The 18,189-nt window shown below is 39.6% G+C and overlaps 1 protein-coding gene across 1 annotated transcript in view; it reads left to right on the top strand.

The window, feature by feature from the left end:
• The window catches only part of Slc7a11 (solute carrier family 7 member 11), a 75,052-nt gene that overhangs the window by 42,705 nt on the left and 14,158 nt on the right, over window positions 1-18,189 (top strand). Inside the window, exon 7 of the mRNA XM_028873390.2 lies at window positions 17,495-17,618. Coding sequence (XP_028729223.1) covers window positions 17,495-17,618 — 124 coding nt within the window. The remainder of the gene's footprint in view (window positions 1-17,494; window positions 17,619-18,189) is intronic.

Here is an 18,189-nt window from a genome sequence, read left to right as displayed (position 1 = left end):
TCATTATCTTAAGGTAAATGCCACCTCATCAGAAACACCACTCTCTATGAAGCAGAATTTATCTCATCTTTAGTTAAGCATTTGTAATCATTTACTATATTACAAAATCATAGAATATTTTTGTACTTTGATTTCTAAGGAAATAGGCTTATGGTTCTCTGAGTTTGCTGGCTATTTGCTGCTATGCTGTATTTTCTTTATTTCTTTTACATTCTTTCCCTCTTTCTTTATAGAGGCGGAATAGATAGTTCTACCCATGGGAAAGGCTTACCAGCTCTCAGCCTTGCTATACATCAGTTGTGAATGCTATAGTCAAATACCATTGTATTTTGTAGAGGTCACACAGTACCATATGGAAAACTGTTTGTGAGTTTAATTTTGAAGCCCAGCATTCAAATACTCACTCATATGTGAAGAGTTGAAACTTAAGTGATGTACTCTTCTCACACAAAATGGAGGTGGCAGGTTAGGATGCATGATGCTGTAAGTGAAGTGGTTTTTAAGGCTTGAGATGTCTATATATCACTGGGGCTTTTACAGGTGTCCCAGATCCTGCCTTTCCAAAGTGTCAGCTCTGTTGGTTTTTCATGATGCCATTTCTCCTTCTGATCCTTCTGTTAATCTATTCCCATTCTCTTTGGAACACACAGCAATCTCTTAAATTTTTTATATTATCACCCTGTACTAATAGTTCTGTTTTTATTTATCTTCCTTTATATGTCTTTGCGTTATCTTTCATTGGCGTGTCCTGCATGCCTTAGTTTATTAAACTATCCCCTGGTCGTGTTTCAACCATGATAAATTTGGTTTGAGAAAATAAGTCACACCAGTCTATAATGTGGCTATGGCAAGATTTTTGCCTTGAAATTAGCTGGTGGGGAAATGTCACTGTTGTGCCCAGATCGTGACCCCCAGAGAGACCACCAAAGATGAGCATGCCGAATGCAAAAGCAAGGTTTAATTCTGATATCCAAAAGCAATACAAGCCTAGCAGGACTTCGTCCAATACATCCAACGCAGTGGAGGCTGGAGGAAGCGCCCACCTGTCTGCAAGCTCAGTTTTTAAAGGGAAAAGTCACAAGGTTACATCATTTAGGGTGCTAGTACAGGTACAATTCTGATTGGCTTGTGTCTAGGAATTCAGAAATCACAATTCAGTTTTCCTTCTAAGGAAGTAGTTGTCCACACCATTTTTCATTGGCTGCCCAGATGGGGGCATCTGGTGATTACACAGTCATATGAAACTAGGTTGGAATTCTATGGTCAAGCAGTTGCTAGGGGCAGGAGAGGACATTCCATAGTCGCAGCTTACTCCTGACTACTTGTGACTCTGTACTTTTACACTTCTGTTTCTGGAATCTGAACTGATGGTCTCAGTAACTTCTGCTGTTCTCAAAAGGAGAAATCTTAGCTTAATTTTAGGGTGAAAGCATTTTGGTCTTATTTCTAAGATGGCTCATTTTGGTCTCACAGTCACCATTAGACATGTCCTGTGCAGCATTTAATAAAACTGATCTTTAAAACAGTAAAATGCAGCTTTCTAAAAATCATTTGGCAAGCAGACAACAGATGTAGTTTCTAGACTAGTAGAAGTAAGTGATTTATTCCAGGTCATTTAGCAAAGGTTGTAAGATCATAAGATTAAAAAGGAAATATTATGAAGAAGAAATGCTGAAGATTCAGGATACTATGAAGGAATACCTGCTTTTATTTTCTCCAGTATCTCCACATGTACACTGACTCTTAGATTCTTCGTCTCTCTGAGTGGCTATATTTAATTTTTCTGTTATTGATACCATCAAACAATCAAGTTCCACTTTCCGTATTGTGTACTGGGAGAAGGAACAGAGAAATTGATACAGAAGACATGGTTAACTTCTGTTGTCTGTCTGAAAATGACAAAAGCAATAAGTGAGCTGGGCAGTGAGCAGAGGTCAAAGATCTCAGGTGCTGTTTTAGAGCTGCATAGGGCGTTAGGTAAGAAAGGTCAAACATGTCTGGGATGTATGCAAATGTCTGTTTACTTGATCCTCCTGGCGGGGAGAGATGACCAAGTGACAATGTGGGGAGAAAGCAAGTATGCACCCAGCTCAGGGATGCAGTGCTCTGAGTCATGGGGCTTTCCTCTTTATACTGCACCGCAGGCTGAGCTGTGAGTCCGCAGAGGGGGAAGCTCCACGCTGGGTGTCTAGGTGCTTTTTAAACCTTCAGGTTGATGATACAAATCCATGACTAAGCAGGGTAGCTAGACTCCCTGTTCTCTAAACATGGTGTCAAATGAAGCGGTTGTCATTGCCATTTCTACAGAGACAGATGGGTGGAATTTCCAGGACTCAAAACTGTGCCCACTCTGCCCTTCTGATCAGAGACACTTAAACACCAAAATTACCCCGACTCTCTTGTTTCTAAATTCTCCTAATGAGCACATGCTATTTATCTCATTTTAAAGTTGCTGAGACTCAAATAAAAGTGGTTGGCATCCAATAATCTGTTTAATCAGATGACCAATTTTTCACATATTTTATACTCTGCTAGAAGAGTGAAAGTAACATTTTCAGTAGCAATGAAAATGATTTTCATTGGGTTTCCAATATGGCAGTATGCACTCTTTCTCTTTAATAATAACAGACGGCCAAAATTGAAAATTCCAACAAATTACGAAAGAGAAATGTAGAGCCATAGGTAGTCTGTGAATCATACTGAATCAAAATAGTACTCACTTGGATGATTTTGGTCCTCAGTTCCCTATCCCTGTGTGTGTGTGTGTGTGTGTGTGTGTGTGTTCATATGATTGTTTGGTTGGGATGAAGATCCATATACATTTCTCTTCACAACTTGGGCATTCTGATATTTTCTTCTTGTTTATTTGTTGTGTTTTCCCAGGGTGTTGTCTACCTCATTAATGCCCCATTCCCAGGCTTGTCTCACACACCCACTGTGCCCCACACCCAGCTTTTTCTACTTAGGTGGCTACAGATCTGCCCTGGGTTTTTCATCTCACACTATTGCATTTGATTTCCATATCCTTCACTTAGTGGACACCATTTTAGTGGTGGATGGTATACCTCTGTTTTTCTCATTTTCTTGTTGAATGTTGAAAACATTTCAATTTTTCCTTGATACAATAATGCTAGATCATAGATTTCTTATATGTCTATGGATCCAGTTATTTCCTTAGGATTGAATGCCAGGTTGAGTCTACTTTTTAATGTGCAGTGAGCATTGAAAGGTCACTGCTTGTGTTGCCTAATGCCTTTTAAAGAAGAGACGCTGCTTCCCTCCAGCACCGGCGTCACTACTTCCTGTTGTTGGTTCTACTCTTCGTCCTCTGCACTTGTAGGGCTTGGACACAGCCTCGTGGTGCAGTCATTTTGTCTTTTCCCCCCATGTTGCTTTTGTTCTGTTTGTTTGTTTGAGATGCCAACTAGCAGAACTTTTGCATTTGTGTTTAAATATAATAAGCATTTTGATTTATGTATATTGCTTTTTTTTTTTTTTTTTTTTTTTTTTTCGAGACTTTTCTTTGTGTTTGCGCTTTCTGAATACTTTAGCCAGGCTGCTCGAACTCACAGAGATCCGCCTGCTCTGCTCCGATGCTATTAAGCGTGCCCCCCCCCGCGTATATTGCTTTTATGGTCATAGTCTGTTTTGTATAAAACATTTAAACCTCTCTTTCACACACACATACTATTTTTGGAGAAAATCTAGTGTACACACACACTCACATACACACACACACACACACACATACACACACACAAAGTGATAAGTCCCCTCAGTTTATGAAGCTCATAAATTATGGCACTTGTCATGATGTGATAATATACATTAACTTTTATGTTCTCTATTAAGATATTTTCAGGTCATTTCTATTGGCATAACAGCCAATTACTATATAATTTTATTATTAAAAATCTCTTTTTATTCTGGAGAGAGAAGCTGCTTCCATTATTACTCTGTTACTTTAAATAAACTCAAATTGAGTACAACTTCTGTTTGCATGGAGGAATTTTCTGTTCCGCTTTTCCTGTTTATGGAAATAACACGAATAGTGCTTTGAAATGTAATGCCCATGGCTTTTCAAGTTATCTTGATGGCATTATCTCTTATAATAATGCCCCCATTGCATCATTTGTGTGGCAGATATCTTTTTCCATACATTTCTTTCTCTATGGGCCATGCTTAATTATTAAGTTTGCTTCTTTTTGTCCTCTTGAATGAAAAGAAAGTTAATGAATGAAGGTAGCTGTGAATGACATTAATTCTTGTTTGTTTTTGGCCTTCTTAACCCTCTGAAAACACTAATACAGCATTTTAAACATGATTGTCTATTTCCAGAATACTTTTAACAAGCTAACTTGCAAAAAATATTAACAGAAATACCAGTGGTAACATGAAGAAATATTGCTGGTGATATTTGCAATTGCCAGCATTGCCCATTGAGGATTAAATATTAGTTAAGTTTATAAATGCATCCAAACTCTTTGGGTTTATAATCATGAGAATGAATATTTTATCACATGTTGGTAAAATAATAAACATATTTCCTAAGCAATAACATAGATTCCACTCTACATTAAAAAGAATGATACATACTTTTCTTCTTGGCATCTTCTCTTTCGAAGGAATGTATCTACCAAAAAGATAGGGAAATCTTCTTTTCCTGGCTGTCTTACATGTTGGCTACTTTTCTTACAAAGTGGTTATGGTGATATTGGCTTATTTTATCACTAGCCTGTTTTCCCCATGATGGCTCCAGGGTACTTGGTATATTTAAATTATACATTAGAAAACAATTAAACACAAACAAGCGCAGTTGTGATGTCTGTCCAATTGTGCGCTGTTTTGACAGGGAGACTTGCAGTGGTGTGGTGTATCCTTGTACCCCTTCTGGTCCAGCACTGGTTTCCAGTCAGTCTGTGTTTCAAGGAGCATTGTTTGTGTGTGCCTGACGTGTGAATCCAGGAGGCTCCTGATTTTTATTAAAAATGATCTTGACTAGGAGTAGCTTTATCCTGCTCACGAATCATGTGTTCTGAGAGATTTTATAATTTGGGATCCACACAACATTTTGATGGGATGAATATTTCCTTCTGTCGTGAAGCTCCCTTGTTGCTTCCATTTACTTTTCTGGAATCTTCTTTTGGGAGCTTTGCTGACTTATCACATGGTTATGACAGTCATATAAGATAGAGTATGAATTAAAGAAAAGATGTAGTTTGCTTGAAGTGACTTAAATTTGCTCTCTTTTGTGTCTTCTCCATACTCTAAAACTTAGTTTTATTTTAATTGATTTAAAAAAATCTAAGTTTTAGATTCTCATGGCATAAATGTCTCTTCCTGTTTTAATAAGATTTATTATTATTATTATTATTATTATTATTATTATTATTATTATTATAGGAGTTGTCCTAGAAAGACAGTATACAAAAAGTTTAAAATTTAACCCAGGACTGGAGAGATTATTTAACAATTAAGAGCACTGACCACTCTAGAGAGAACCTGTGTTCAATTTCCATTACCTACATGGGGAGTCAAAACCATTTGTGACTCCAGTTCCCAGGTGATCCAACACACTTTTCTTGCCTCCTGGGAGCCTGCAGGCACATGGTACACAGACATATATGTGGGGGAAAACACCTGTAGACACAGAATATTTAAAAAAAAAAATAACAGAAACCAAAGAATCCAAAAGCCTTTTCCATATGTGGCTAGAAGTGTCATAAAAGTAAGTTATACTTGGGCTGGAGAAATAGCTCAGTCCTTAAGCACTTGGCTTACAAATGTGAGAACATGAACTTCATTCCTAGAACCCATGGTGTGTGAGCTGGTTATAATGACTGTCATTGTTAGGTTTCCATTGCTGTGATGAACATCCAAAAGCAACTTGGAGAGGAAAAGGCTTATTTCATCTTACAGCTCTCAGGTCACATCCCATCACTTAGGGAAGTAAGGGCAAGAACTCAAGGCAAGAATGGAAGCAGAGGCCATGGAGGAATGCTGCTTATTGGCTTGTTCAGCTTGCTTTCTTATACATCCCAGGACCACATGCCTAGGGGTAGAACCACCCACAACTGTGAAGGCCCTCCCATATCATTCAACAATCAATAAAATGCTCCATTAGGTGGAGGGTTTTTTTTTTTTTTTTTTTTTTTTCAGACCACCACCAGCTCTGGTCTGCCAGCTGCTTCCCAAATAACCACTCAGTGACTTATTATTAATTATGGATGCTCAGCCAATAGCTCTGGCTTATTACTAACTAGCTCTTACAACTTAAATTCACCCATTTCTATTAATCTATGTGCTGCCCCAAGGTTGGTGGCTTTTACCATGAGCATGTCCTGCTTCTTTTTTATCTTGCTGCTGGCTGGTGGCTCTTCTGACTCCACCTTCTTCGCAGCATTCTCTCTGCCCAAAAGTCCTGCTTAGTCATCGGCCCAATGGCTTTTTATCAACAATGAAAGCAATACCTATTTACAGTGTACACAGATTTGTTCCACAGCACACAGGCCTGTCTACCCACAGGCAATCTAATAGAGATGGTTTTTAATTGAGATTCACCTTCACATATAACTCTAGTTGTTTTGGTCAAGTTGACTAAACAAACAAAAACAACCCACCCAACCAACCAAACAAATAAACCTATAAACCCCCAAACAAAACAGGATAGTAACATGCTCTTGTAGATGGTGAGAGACAAATAGACCCTTGGCAGTTGGCTGGCTACTTGGAGAGGTTCCAGGCTAAGAGAGACTCCATATCAAACAAAAGGTAGAAGACACCTGTGAAACTATACCCAAGGTTGTCCTCTGCCACACACACCCATGTATACACACACCCACAAACACAAAGATACAGAAGCATAAAATCAGTTATATTTCAGAGGGACAAACAGATGTTTGTCGTTTATCTTCAAAGATGTTTTCATTATATACTTAGAGAAAATCTTTGGGGTACTTCAGAATGCTAGGGGAACACTTAGTTTCTTTGTGGAATTTGTTGTGTATTAACACATAAAGACTTAAGACACTGTTCCAAGACCTACTTAGAAAAGGAGGAAAAGGTTCTTTGAAGAGGGACACTTTTTATCTAAGACCAACCAGAATGGGGAAATTGGGGACAAGCTGTCTTCTTAGGAGATAGTCCCCTACCGCTGGTCCTGTTTGAATTTTAGGTTCCACTAGTGAGAGAATTTCTGTACATTTGATATTTTAATCACTCTACTTATAATAATTAGCAAATAGAAGATATTTGGCAAGTGTTGGTCAAATTCATGTGCTTGGTGTCAGTTAACTTGCTCGATACCTTTACTGTATATACTCCCCTGAAATTCAGGTGATAATGATAGGACACAGTAAAGTTTTGACAGATGCCAAAGTGATAAAATACAATGACTTATGAAGCCCCCCATGAGTGTTTATGGTGGTGCAGTCTGTGGAGGTTTGGTTTTATCACAGACTGTCTGTGTAGAATCAGGAGGGTGGACAGCTCACTTATCCACTAAATTATCTTCTATGATGATCATTTTTCTTTCAGTCAGGTTGGCACTTTTAGATGGTAATGATGGAAGGTGCTCTGATGTGTTGGGTGCCTGCTGAGGACAGCAACACATCTTTAGAGGAGGGAGGAGATTGTAAAGTTGGTGCATGCTCTGTCCTCTGAGAGACAGAAAAAGCAAAGGCAAAACTACATTCTGGTGCTATGGTCTAAGAGCAGGAACCTTGATGCTTCAGGGACTCCTCTGGGACTCTTGTTTCAAAAACTGTAGAGGAATGAATATTCCAGGGAGTGTTCTCTAGACTCTACCAATCTAATGCTCTTGTGTATTTACTGGTGATGGACACTTGACTGAGGCCTGGCTTTCAGACTGAAATGTAGAGACTTCCTAATGGTCCCGTGAAATCAAGTTAGAAGAAATATCAAAGTCAGAGTTGGAGTGACATTTAACACTCCTCCAAACTATTTACACTGGGATCGTATATATGGAAATTTTTAATTCTAGGCATGTGAGAAAAAAAGATGAGGGGAATTATGGAAGAGAAGAAACATGAGGGATCAATGGTTTTGAGTACCCCCTGCTCCGTTTCCCTTGATCATGTGTCATGGAGTCATCAGACAGTGTGTTTGTCTTGATACTCTTTTCCCTTCAGAGAGAGGTTTGCCTATGAAACTGTGGTCTAAGAAAAGATATTAGTAAATATAAGCTGAATGCACGGAAGCATAGTTTTCAAAAGGTTTTACTTTTTTGCTGAAAGATAAAAGATCACAGCATTCCACTTCCTCTGGGAATATGAATCTTGATAGCTAGACAGCTTGAGAAGAGGAGAGGCAGGGCTTGACCAGGCTCTGCCATTCTGCGGGCCCTGTGACCTTTCGGGCAGCTGTCAACCGTTCTAGCCAGGAGTCTCCGTCCTCACTTTCTTGACAATGACATAGTATCTCTCCAAACTGGCAGAGTGTTTAGCCCATCAACTCTATTTTTTCTCTTTTCCACCTTTCCCTAAACTGCTATGTCATGTGCCTTGCAACAGGGGGCTTGCCACTTTGACTAAAGCCAGACCATAGCTATTGGCTCCTTAATCTGTTTTATACTTTCCTTGCTAAGATTAGCTTTATATACTAACTTTTTTCCTCAATTACTATAGTATTAAAATTATTTCCAACTTTACAGGGTCAGATATATACAAATCATGTAATTATTCATATATAGGCACTTTTTGAAACTAAAATTTATTTTTAAGGTGTACCTTAGAAAGCCATAGTTGAACCCCAAATCTTAACTAAGGCATAAAAGAACTCTGAAGGACCATAATTGTAAAATTACCTTAGAATTTGGGTCACACCATCCTTTTAAAGAGGATTCTGCTACGTAAAAGCAACAAACGTGAACATAACTGGTTGAAGTAGCTCGAGTACTCCATCATTTTGTCCATGGTCTGCCTTCTATTCTGGTTCCTAGAGATCCAATTTGAAAACCAGTTGTTTACTTGACTACCAGATGTGAAAGTTAAAAAGATTATTATTAATTTGACCTGACATCATTGGTCATAGATATTGGGGGCAACTTTGGTGGCAGACGCAATAGTTTGTCAAAATTGAATGGCTATGTGTCTGACTGCACCATTTCTCATTGTCTGCCAGAAATGTGATGGTTGGCCTATTTTATGTGTGTGTAGTGTGTTGTCAGTTCCTACTAACTGTACATTTACAGCATGAAGAACTTTTGACACCAATTAGCATATACCACCCAGCAGTGGGTAGGCTCAGTCCACACTGACTTGCTTCCATCCTTGGAGTTTCTTTAATTTTGCACCCTTGGGGAGACAAGTGGGCAATTACGTTTTTCTTCTTGTTAGATTGGTGGGAATTTCAGGAGTTCAAGATACTCTGAATTGCTTCAAAATAGCAAATAATAAGAGGTGTCTGTTGTTTCTGAGGAGTTTGAATAATGATTCATTTTCTCTATCCTAATTTGTTCAGACAAATACCCATTTTGATTTGACATTGTCATTTAGACCATTAAGAATTTTATGTCATTTGCTCATCTTTTGTAAACTAAATAATATATTATACAATACTACTTAATGAGGTCATGTTTTCAGTCTTATTGACCCTAATTAAGATCTATAAATATAAAGAAAGGGATCCACACAATGGAAGTCATTTATTCTTTGATTATTTAGGTTAATGCTTCTTGAACTAACAGTCAACCCACAGAATGCCTGTGGCTTTAAACCACCAAAAGGTTACTTCTTAAATCTTACAGCATCCCATTTTGGGTATGCATGGCTCCCTCATAGGCTTTTGTCTATGTTAATTCTGCAATTCAGATTTCCTCCCATGGTATGGCTTCCTCAGGAACTAGTCTTGCTTCAGTTTGCAGGATAAATGCTGCTCCCCTCCCCCAAGGTCCAGGAAATAAAGACTTGGTCCAAGTATGGTACTATTAGGAGATGATAGAATCATTGAAAGGTGTGGCCTTACTGTGTGACACTACTCCTGTGAAGTGAACAAATGTAGGGAACTGACAATAATAGACTAAAGTACAGATACAACCAGAGTGCAACTTGATGAACCAATAAAGTAATTGGGGTTACTTGTAGGAATATGGGTGAGAGGTTACTTACAGGAGCAGACAGGACTCAAAGACTACCTTGTCCCCCAAAGCCCATTCTAGCACAGATTTTTTGCAAAAGCTGGGAACCCGGAGCACACTGCAGAATTTGCAGGCAGCTCAACAATTGGAGAGTGTCTCTTCAGGCGGCTCAGCGGGTCTCTGTCTCTTAGAGGCAGCTGGGGAGGCCTGGGCTTGTCTCTCAGCAGTCCTTCCTGGGTACATATGGAGAAGGAGGAACTTCCTGAGGCTTTTGAGTTATGTTCTTTCTGAGTTTTAATGAGTTTCCCCGAAGGATGGCATTTTCATCTCTCTTTAGAGCGTCCCGAGTCTTACTGGAGCTTCTCTTCAAGACAGAACTCTTTACCTGGTTGGAAATTTTTTTTTTTAAAGATTTATTTATTATGTATACAGTGTTCTGTCTTGTATGCCAGAAGAGGGCGCCAGATCTCATTACAGATGGTTGTGAGCCACCATGTGGTTGCTGGGAATTGAACTCAGGACCTCTGGAAGAACAGCCAGTGCTCTTAACCTCTAAGCCATCTCTCCAGCCCTCCTGGTTGGAAACTTACACATAGGCATCCTGGGAGTTCTTTGGGTCAATGAAAGTTTGCTGTTGAAGGAGATTACTCAACCTTGTTTCCTTCTTTTGCCTCAGTTTTGCTCTTTGCCACGACACAAGGGGAAAGGTTTTGTTCCGTTATACACTCCAGTCATGAAGTGTGGCCTTGCCACAGTCTCAAGCAATGGGGTCAGGTGGCCATAGACTGATAACTCCAAAGCAGTGAGCCAGAGGACACTCGTCTCTTCAGATATTGACTCTCTTGGGGAGTTCGCTACAGTGATAGAGCATTGACTAACATAGAAACCAGATCCCAGCTAGGGCAGGGGCAGTAGCCATCTCAGCTTCTAACTCAATCATCTATTCACATCCTGTAGCTAAGAATGAGTCACATTCTCTCCTACACAGGAGGAAGCCTGGTAACTGGGCTCTCTTCTGGGTGGCTACTTCTCAGGAATATGTAGATTTGAAAGAGGAACACACACTGGTGTGTAGTTTCATGCCTTGTTCATAAATCTGAATTTTAGGAACACCATTGTAAAAAGTGGTTCACTGAGACCTCAGTATACTTTGGGTCAAATCATGAGCAATATAATGAAATTTAAAGAGAAGTATTATATGCATGTCATAACAAAAATAAGAACTAACCACTACTGTGGAATTTAATTTATTACTATTAAGATATTTCTTCCTATGATTTAATTGCTAGCATTTAATTTAAAGCTAGTTTTGTCTTTATATACTAGAACTTGCCTAAAATATGCTTGTGTTTGTTCATGATAAATATAGATAACTGTAATGTATCCAGAGGACACACACTAAATCTTCAGGAAATGAGAAAAAATGAGATGCACACAATGCAAAGTTTTTAAGATTGTATAAAGTGGAAGCAAATGAAAATTTATGCTCATGCTACATTTTGTTGCATAATTTTATTTAGTCACGAATTTATTCTGGGACAAAAAATAAAGCTTTTGCAGGATAAAATGCTTATATTTATGTTTGCGACTGCTTATTACCCTGTGTTTCTGAGTTATACATTTGTGTTTCTCTTCGTTTGTCCTGTGAAGTTTTGGATGACACTTGCTCCTTTTTTGTCGTCTTTCTTGGTCCTCTTCCTGTGCCGCTCTTTATGAATTCCTATATGTGTGTTTTCTTCTGAGCCTCTTGTGACCCTCCAATCTTTATCTATTAATTTCTCACATCTCCTTCCAGGTCTGTCTGTCTTCTCTTTCTGTTTCTGGACCTCTTCATACGTGGACACAAAATGGTGAGATTTAGATGAGACAATGGTACTAGATTTAGAATGTGCCAGCACAACTACCCATGCGTGGTCTTGCTATGTTCCATGGGAAGTGGGGCATGGGGCAGATGGGACTGAGCTCAGTAGTAGTTTTGTTTGCACTTATGTTACAGTGTGTTTTTTGTGTTGGTAGTTCAACTGTACTCCACAACGGTCATTAGGCACGAACACAAATCCTTTCAGAATGTTAAACAGGTTCATCTGGTATTTTCTTCCTTGTAAATGTTTTTTCTTCTTCTTTTTTTTTTTTTCCTTTCAGTGTCACACTATACCTTCTCAGTTGCTTTCAACATGCCCTCAAGTGGGTTTCTTTTGCACATTTTAGTGTCCCATTCCCACTCTTAATGGATAACTAGAGATGTAGCAACACTATCCTAAATGACAATGAGGCAAAAATCCCTGGAAAAAATAGGAGATGCATTTGAACTCAACCGTGGAAAATCGTTAGTCACAGCTATAACTGCCCCCTTTGCTAAAAGTGCGAGTGAGTACGTGGCCACATGGGACAGTCCAGTGTCCGGGGGTGGCTGAAGATGCTGTTATTAGCAAGGCTGAGGAAAGATGAGTGACATACGTGAACATAAAATCATGTGCATGAAACATGCGGGGAAGCTGTTCCTTGAAACAAGCTTATTAATAATTGGTCTGTCATATGCAGCTAAATTTTGAAGAACTAAAAAAATTAATAACAGTGATAATAAAAGAAATGATAACTCCCAAAAAGCAAGTTGGTGAATCCAAAAGAGAGAGGTAATGAGGTTTGAATTATTTCTTGATCAAATCTCTGAAAAAATGATGTAAGTCTTTCAAAGTCCCTGCAGGGTCACTATAGAGAAAATCTGAAACAAGTATGTCTCTAAAATAAATAGTTAGAATTGGAAGGTACTTAATATAATTATAAATACTTTATGTTACAGTGAAGCATGGCTGCATTTCAAGTGCAAAAGGGCAAAGCCCCCTGTTTCCCGGCAGACTTTTAAAAATCCTTGAAAAATGTTAGTCTTCCTTTATTTATTTATTTACACCCCCCCCTTTTTTTTGCTTTTTACATTAAGAAGTTTGCCATTCTTTTGTTCTTCTTGATCATGACTTTTTTTGTCCTTTCTTACCCTGAATGCCAAATACGTGCATTGAAATATTAATGCATTCTAAATAGAAAGTTGAAACATGAACCACTTTAGAAGGTTCCAGAGCATATGAGGTAGGTTTGTGTGTGTGTGTGTGTGTGTGTGTGTGTGTGTGTGTGTGTGTGTTTGTTTTGTTTTTTAATAACTTAATTGTCTGCCACTGTGTCCTGGCCCATATCTCAAACATAAGAGCACATCCATAGGGGATTAGTGAGTTCTAGGTCCTCATGGTGACTGAGGAGACTAACAGTCTTGGGAGATTTTGGTCATGTTATGAAACAATCTTGGGGTATCCTAAATTCACATAATTAGGGCATTGCTTCAGTCACCTGAGTGGCAAAACTCCTTTTAACTTTGGTGTTCCTTGAAGGACTACAGCATCAAGCTGGGTTTACTCACTCTCATTTTAACAGCAGTAGCTCCTTGTGGCTCAATTGAAATTCTTGAGACAGTCTTTCTGGTACTTAATGATAACATGCTTACCAGACTCTCTACCTTCAGTGACTGTTGGGTTCATAGTCTTACATGCATGGCCTAAGATGTATAGTAGAATGATTGGCTTGATAATGGATTGCCTACATAAAACATGATGTGCATCTGTTGACATACCAGGACCCTATGGATCTTGAACTTGAAATAAAAGTCAGCACTGAATAGTCAAGATGCCCTTGCAAGAGACATTCTGGGAGCTTGAAGCACTGGCAAGGCTGAGTTTGAGTTCTAGTTCTCCACTCACTGCTTCTGTGACCTTGACCCATATCACTAACCTCTGTCAGCCTTGGCTTTTCTGCTTAAAAGAATGTGGGAGTTAGCTCCTACTTAAACATATGATTGTGCATTTTATTTACTTATTTTATGTATCATTCCACAGTGATCTGAAATGCAGCGTATCTACTTCAGTATCAAATGTCTTTGTAGGAGCTATGTAGATTCTTATAAGGCAAATATCCACCCATCACTTTTGGAAAATAAGCTATCACCCATAACAAAAATAAATGGAAAAGGAGCTCCTGAACAGGCATTTCAGACTTCCAGTTTAGTAGTTTTAGTAGTTTAGTAGTGTGCCAGAATGGCTAGAGATGCCAATTTAAATTAAGAAGTGGGAAGACTATCTATGACATTTTTTGAAGACAATTTTCAGCTAATAAAAATATCATACACACTCTCATTGCCTGCTAATCAGAAAAAGCATATGTAGTGATGGAAGGCTCTTGAGGATGAGGGAACTCTTCTCACTAAATTTGTGTTTTGTTCATCATAACAAACATGTTCAAACACTTGAGAAAGAGGAGGGTTTACAGGTGTGCACCATTGGTATTCATCATGAAGCTAATGCTTTGTTACCCTTTAGGATGGGTGTCTACCTTTCACTAATTTAGAAGCTTTGAAATATCCATGGCCTCTCTACTCCTTCCTCTAATTCCTTTCATTTCCTGCGCCACTGGCATTCCTCTCGGGTTCCTAACCTTGCTTATCTGCCCTCTGCATCTAAAGTGTCCAGAAAGATCGCTGTGGCCTAATAGCTTTTATCAGTTCATAGGCTTTGATACTTGTAACCAGGACTTAACCACGTGGTGCCCAGCCCTCATCAGGCCAGCTGCTCACCTTTGTAAATTGATGCCTCTTATGCCAAGGCAACCACAGAATCTGCCCCACCCCTTTCCCTTCCTTCAAAGGAGAAAAGGACCTGAGGACAGTCAGAAAGGCTAGCAGCTCTGTGGCCACAGTGTCTCTGGTTCCCCTGGGTTCATTTGATCTAATCGGAGAGAATCATGGTTATTTTGCTCAACAGCATACCCTCTTGTTTTTGGACCCCTTTTCTGCTGCCTGTGGTTGCCCCTCCCAATAGCTACCTACCATATTTGACTCCTTAGCACATTTGTTAATAAGTCATTACAAGTTGTTTGACAAATATGTTGACCCTTTTCCCTTTTGTATGCAAACATGTCTGGGGAAATCCATCAAGTGAACATCTTTTCTTTTTAAATAACAACAACAACAATAATAATTATAATAAGTAATCTGTTCCGTAAAATGAGAAGGTATCTGAAAACACTCACCTTTCGCTACAGTTCTACAGAAACATGATAAGTATCTCTGAATGCTTCTCCTTCCTTTATAGGAACCTGTGAGAAATGTAGTCTTGATGAGACTTCCCCAACTCACTTAATACGCTACAGCTTAATTTCCATGAACATTAATACAACTGAGGGAGCCACACTTGTGTGAGAAGGTACACACTCAGGGTTAAAATGCCTTGATTTCAAGTTAGGCCATGCACACAGCAGAATCCTGAATTCCACTCACCAGCTGGGTATTCTTGGACAGTTCCTTAAACTCCAAAGACTCTGTTTCTTCATGTGATGATGTTTCCAGCTTACAGGAATTTCCAAAGATAAAATGAGGCAGATATGGGAAATACTTGATAGAAGGTTGAGGCCGGTAGCGGCCCAATGGTCTTAACTGCTGCTGTTGTGTTTGTTAGTAGCAAACTGAGAAAAAGGGAAGACTGTCTTAGACGGCTGGACTAGCTAAGCCTGCCCTCTGATAAGATGGCTATCGAAAGCCTCACTGAGAAACATACCACGAAAGGGACCAGGCTGGGGTCTGGCTTCCAGATACAGGGCTGGGAAACTCAGTTCTTGGTTGGGATGACCATAGTCCCAAATTCCAGATGTGTTTTTTTGTTATTTCTCAGCATTATATTGTATGGCCCATGTTCTCTATCTTGTGCAAGTTAGTCACCCCGCTGCACTGAGCAATGTCACCTCGGTTTTTATTACTAGAATCTTGACATGGCCTTGGAAGGAAAGGAGGGTCTGTTTCTCCCCTTCTCTGTATCTCCATCTTCCTTTACTGAAAGTTCAACACAAGTCAATGAATGGCTGGGAAGGGGAGTCCATCTCACCTCTTCCTGCTCACTCCTTTGCTGTCCAGTCTTTCAGAGAAACAGAATTTGTCTTTCATCCCTTCACTGCCTTGTATTTCTTTGGCCCAGTGTTTTTTTATTTGGTTCTCTCTTTTGACTTAAATTTAGCACATATCAATTACAGCTAGTGAGGTCTGTCACGGTGCTCACAGGAAAATTCCACAGGATCCTCTTCACCTTGGGGATGGAGAACATCTGCTACTTTCATGTTTGGATGCCAGGATTTAGAGGTCAAGGCTGAAGGCTTTGGGGATCGGGGCAAGTGTCAGGCTGTAAGCAGCATGATGAACAGCAGTTGCTGACTAGCTCGTTTCGCCTGTTCTCAACCGGGAATATTGCCGTTGAGTATAATGAGCTGGGCCTCAGTGTGTTAAACGCATCTAGCTTGGCCAGTGAGACTGGCTGTGCCTTTCGCCTCCTGGTTCTGAACTGCATTTTCATCTTGGAAGAAATTATATTGAGGTCTTCATTAGTGGCACCCAGCAGGGGGGAAGCCTCTGTGAGGGCTGATAGCAGGATGGCTAGAAAAAAATGACCAGCTTTTGTGTGGGGAGTTGAAGGTTTAAGTTGCCTGAACCGGAAAGGGTCTGAGGAGGCGATTATGTTAAGCAAGTAATGTGTATCGGTAACATGGAATCAAATTATGAGGGTCAGTAGCTTCCTGGCTTTCCCACTGCACTAAATGAAGACATAATATTGCATTTGTGCCGGGTACTTCTTGAGGCCACCCAGTGTCAGCACTGTCCAGTCGTCCATACTTCCCAGCATGTCACCTCTAATTTCATGGGATTATCTGCAAGGCTGCTTTATTAGACGCTCATGAGCTTGAGAGTCCTTTGAACTCACAGCAGGGCTGTGCGGAGTCATTATTGTGAACACTTCCCTTACATGCAAAATTCTTAGTGCCATCTTTTTACGAAGATAGATATACCCCATTCTTTTGCTTCCAAATGTCTTCACTTGTTTGTACCACAAGCTGCCTAAGGGGAAAACACTGAATATGAAAGATGCTTTGGAGGACTCCCTTTAAAAAGCTGTCAGGACAGTGGATTAATAGCAGAAAGGTATGTGCTCCCTGGTGAGCAGCATCAGAGTCACTTGGGAAAACAGGAATGATGCTGATCCCACTGAATCAGAAAGTCAGGGATAGGCTCAGTGGCCTGTGCTTTAACAAGCCTTCCAGGTGATCATGAGGTTAGTAGAAGCATGGCAATAACATTCATGGAAAAAAGAAAGGAACACACTGAAATATTTGGGAATGAAACAATAAGCAAGTTATACAAAATACCTGCCTCCATGGATCTCATTAAATTGCAAAGATACTTTGTTTTGATAAAATGTCCCTTCATATGCCAGTCACAGCCAATGCCATGACATCCTGCACTGGAATTAGTCCTCTTTGTTCTTTGGTCATAGAGAGCACATGATGACTCATAGGTGATGTCTGTGTGTATTTCAGAACGATCCCCCTTGCGATCTGCATTTCCATGGCCATCATCACGGTTGGCTATGTGCTAACAAACGTGGCCTATTTTACAACCATCAGCGCCGAGGAGCTGTTACAATCCAGTGCTGTGGCAGTGGTAAGTCCACACTAAAACCATGTCAGCTTGAATTTAGGCTAACAAGATCCCCTCCAGGAGGAAGTGTTTTGGAAGTCAGTAGTAATCTTTTCTTGTCCTGTATGATAATATTTTGAAAATTTTGAGCACACCTTACTTAGCATATATCATGTCTCTGCCATAGAGTCTCTTTGCTTTTATTTTAATCTCCTAGAAAATATTTCCACGTATAGCTGCTTAAAACTCCATCAATACTGTCATAGGAGGAGGAGTTATTTTCCCAGCATGTCTCTATGGACAGGTGGACAGTTACTGAATGTAAATAAATGTGGGTTTTGATTTGTGAAGTACAACCCCCCTCTGCTCATTTCTAGTTACAAACTTTTCAAATGTTGACTTGATTCCTCTCCAACGTATCATTCTAGAAATTTCAGGAGGACTATGTCTATCTATTTCTAGCATAACCTTGGAATAGTAGTGTTGGAGAATTCATAACTTTGGGAACAACTAGGCAATTAAATGCTAAAGAGATGTTGCTGTAATACTTGAAGATGCCAGTGTGCATTGTAACTCCCTAAGAATATATACATAT

The sequence above is a fragment of the Peromyscus leucopus genome, chromosome 6, assembly GCF_004664715.2.
Source record: "Peromyscus leucopus breed LL Stock chromosome 6, UCI_PerLeu_2.1, whole genome shotgun sequence".
Taxonomy (NCBI): domain Eukaryota; kingdom Metazoa; phylum Chordata; class Mammalia; order Rodentia; family Cricetidae; genus Peromyscus; species Peromyscus leucopus.
The sequence above is the reverse complement of the archived record's forward strand: the minus strand, read 5'-3'. Positions and strand labels throughout refer to the sequence as shown.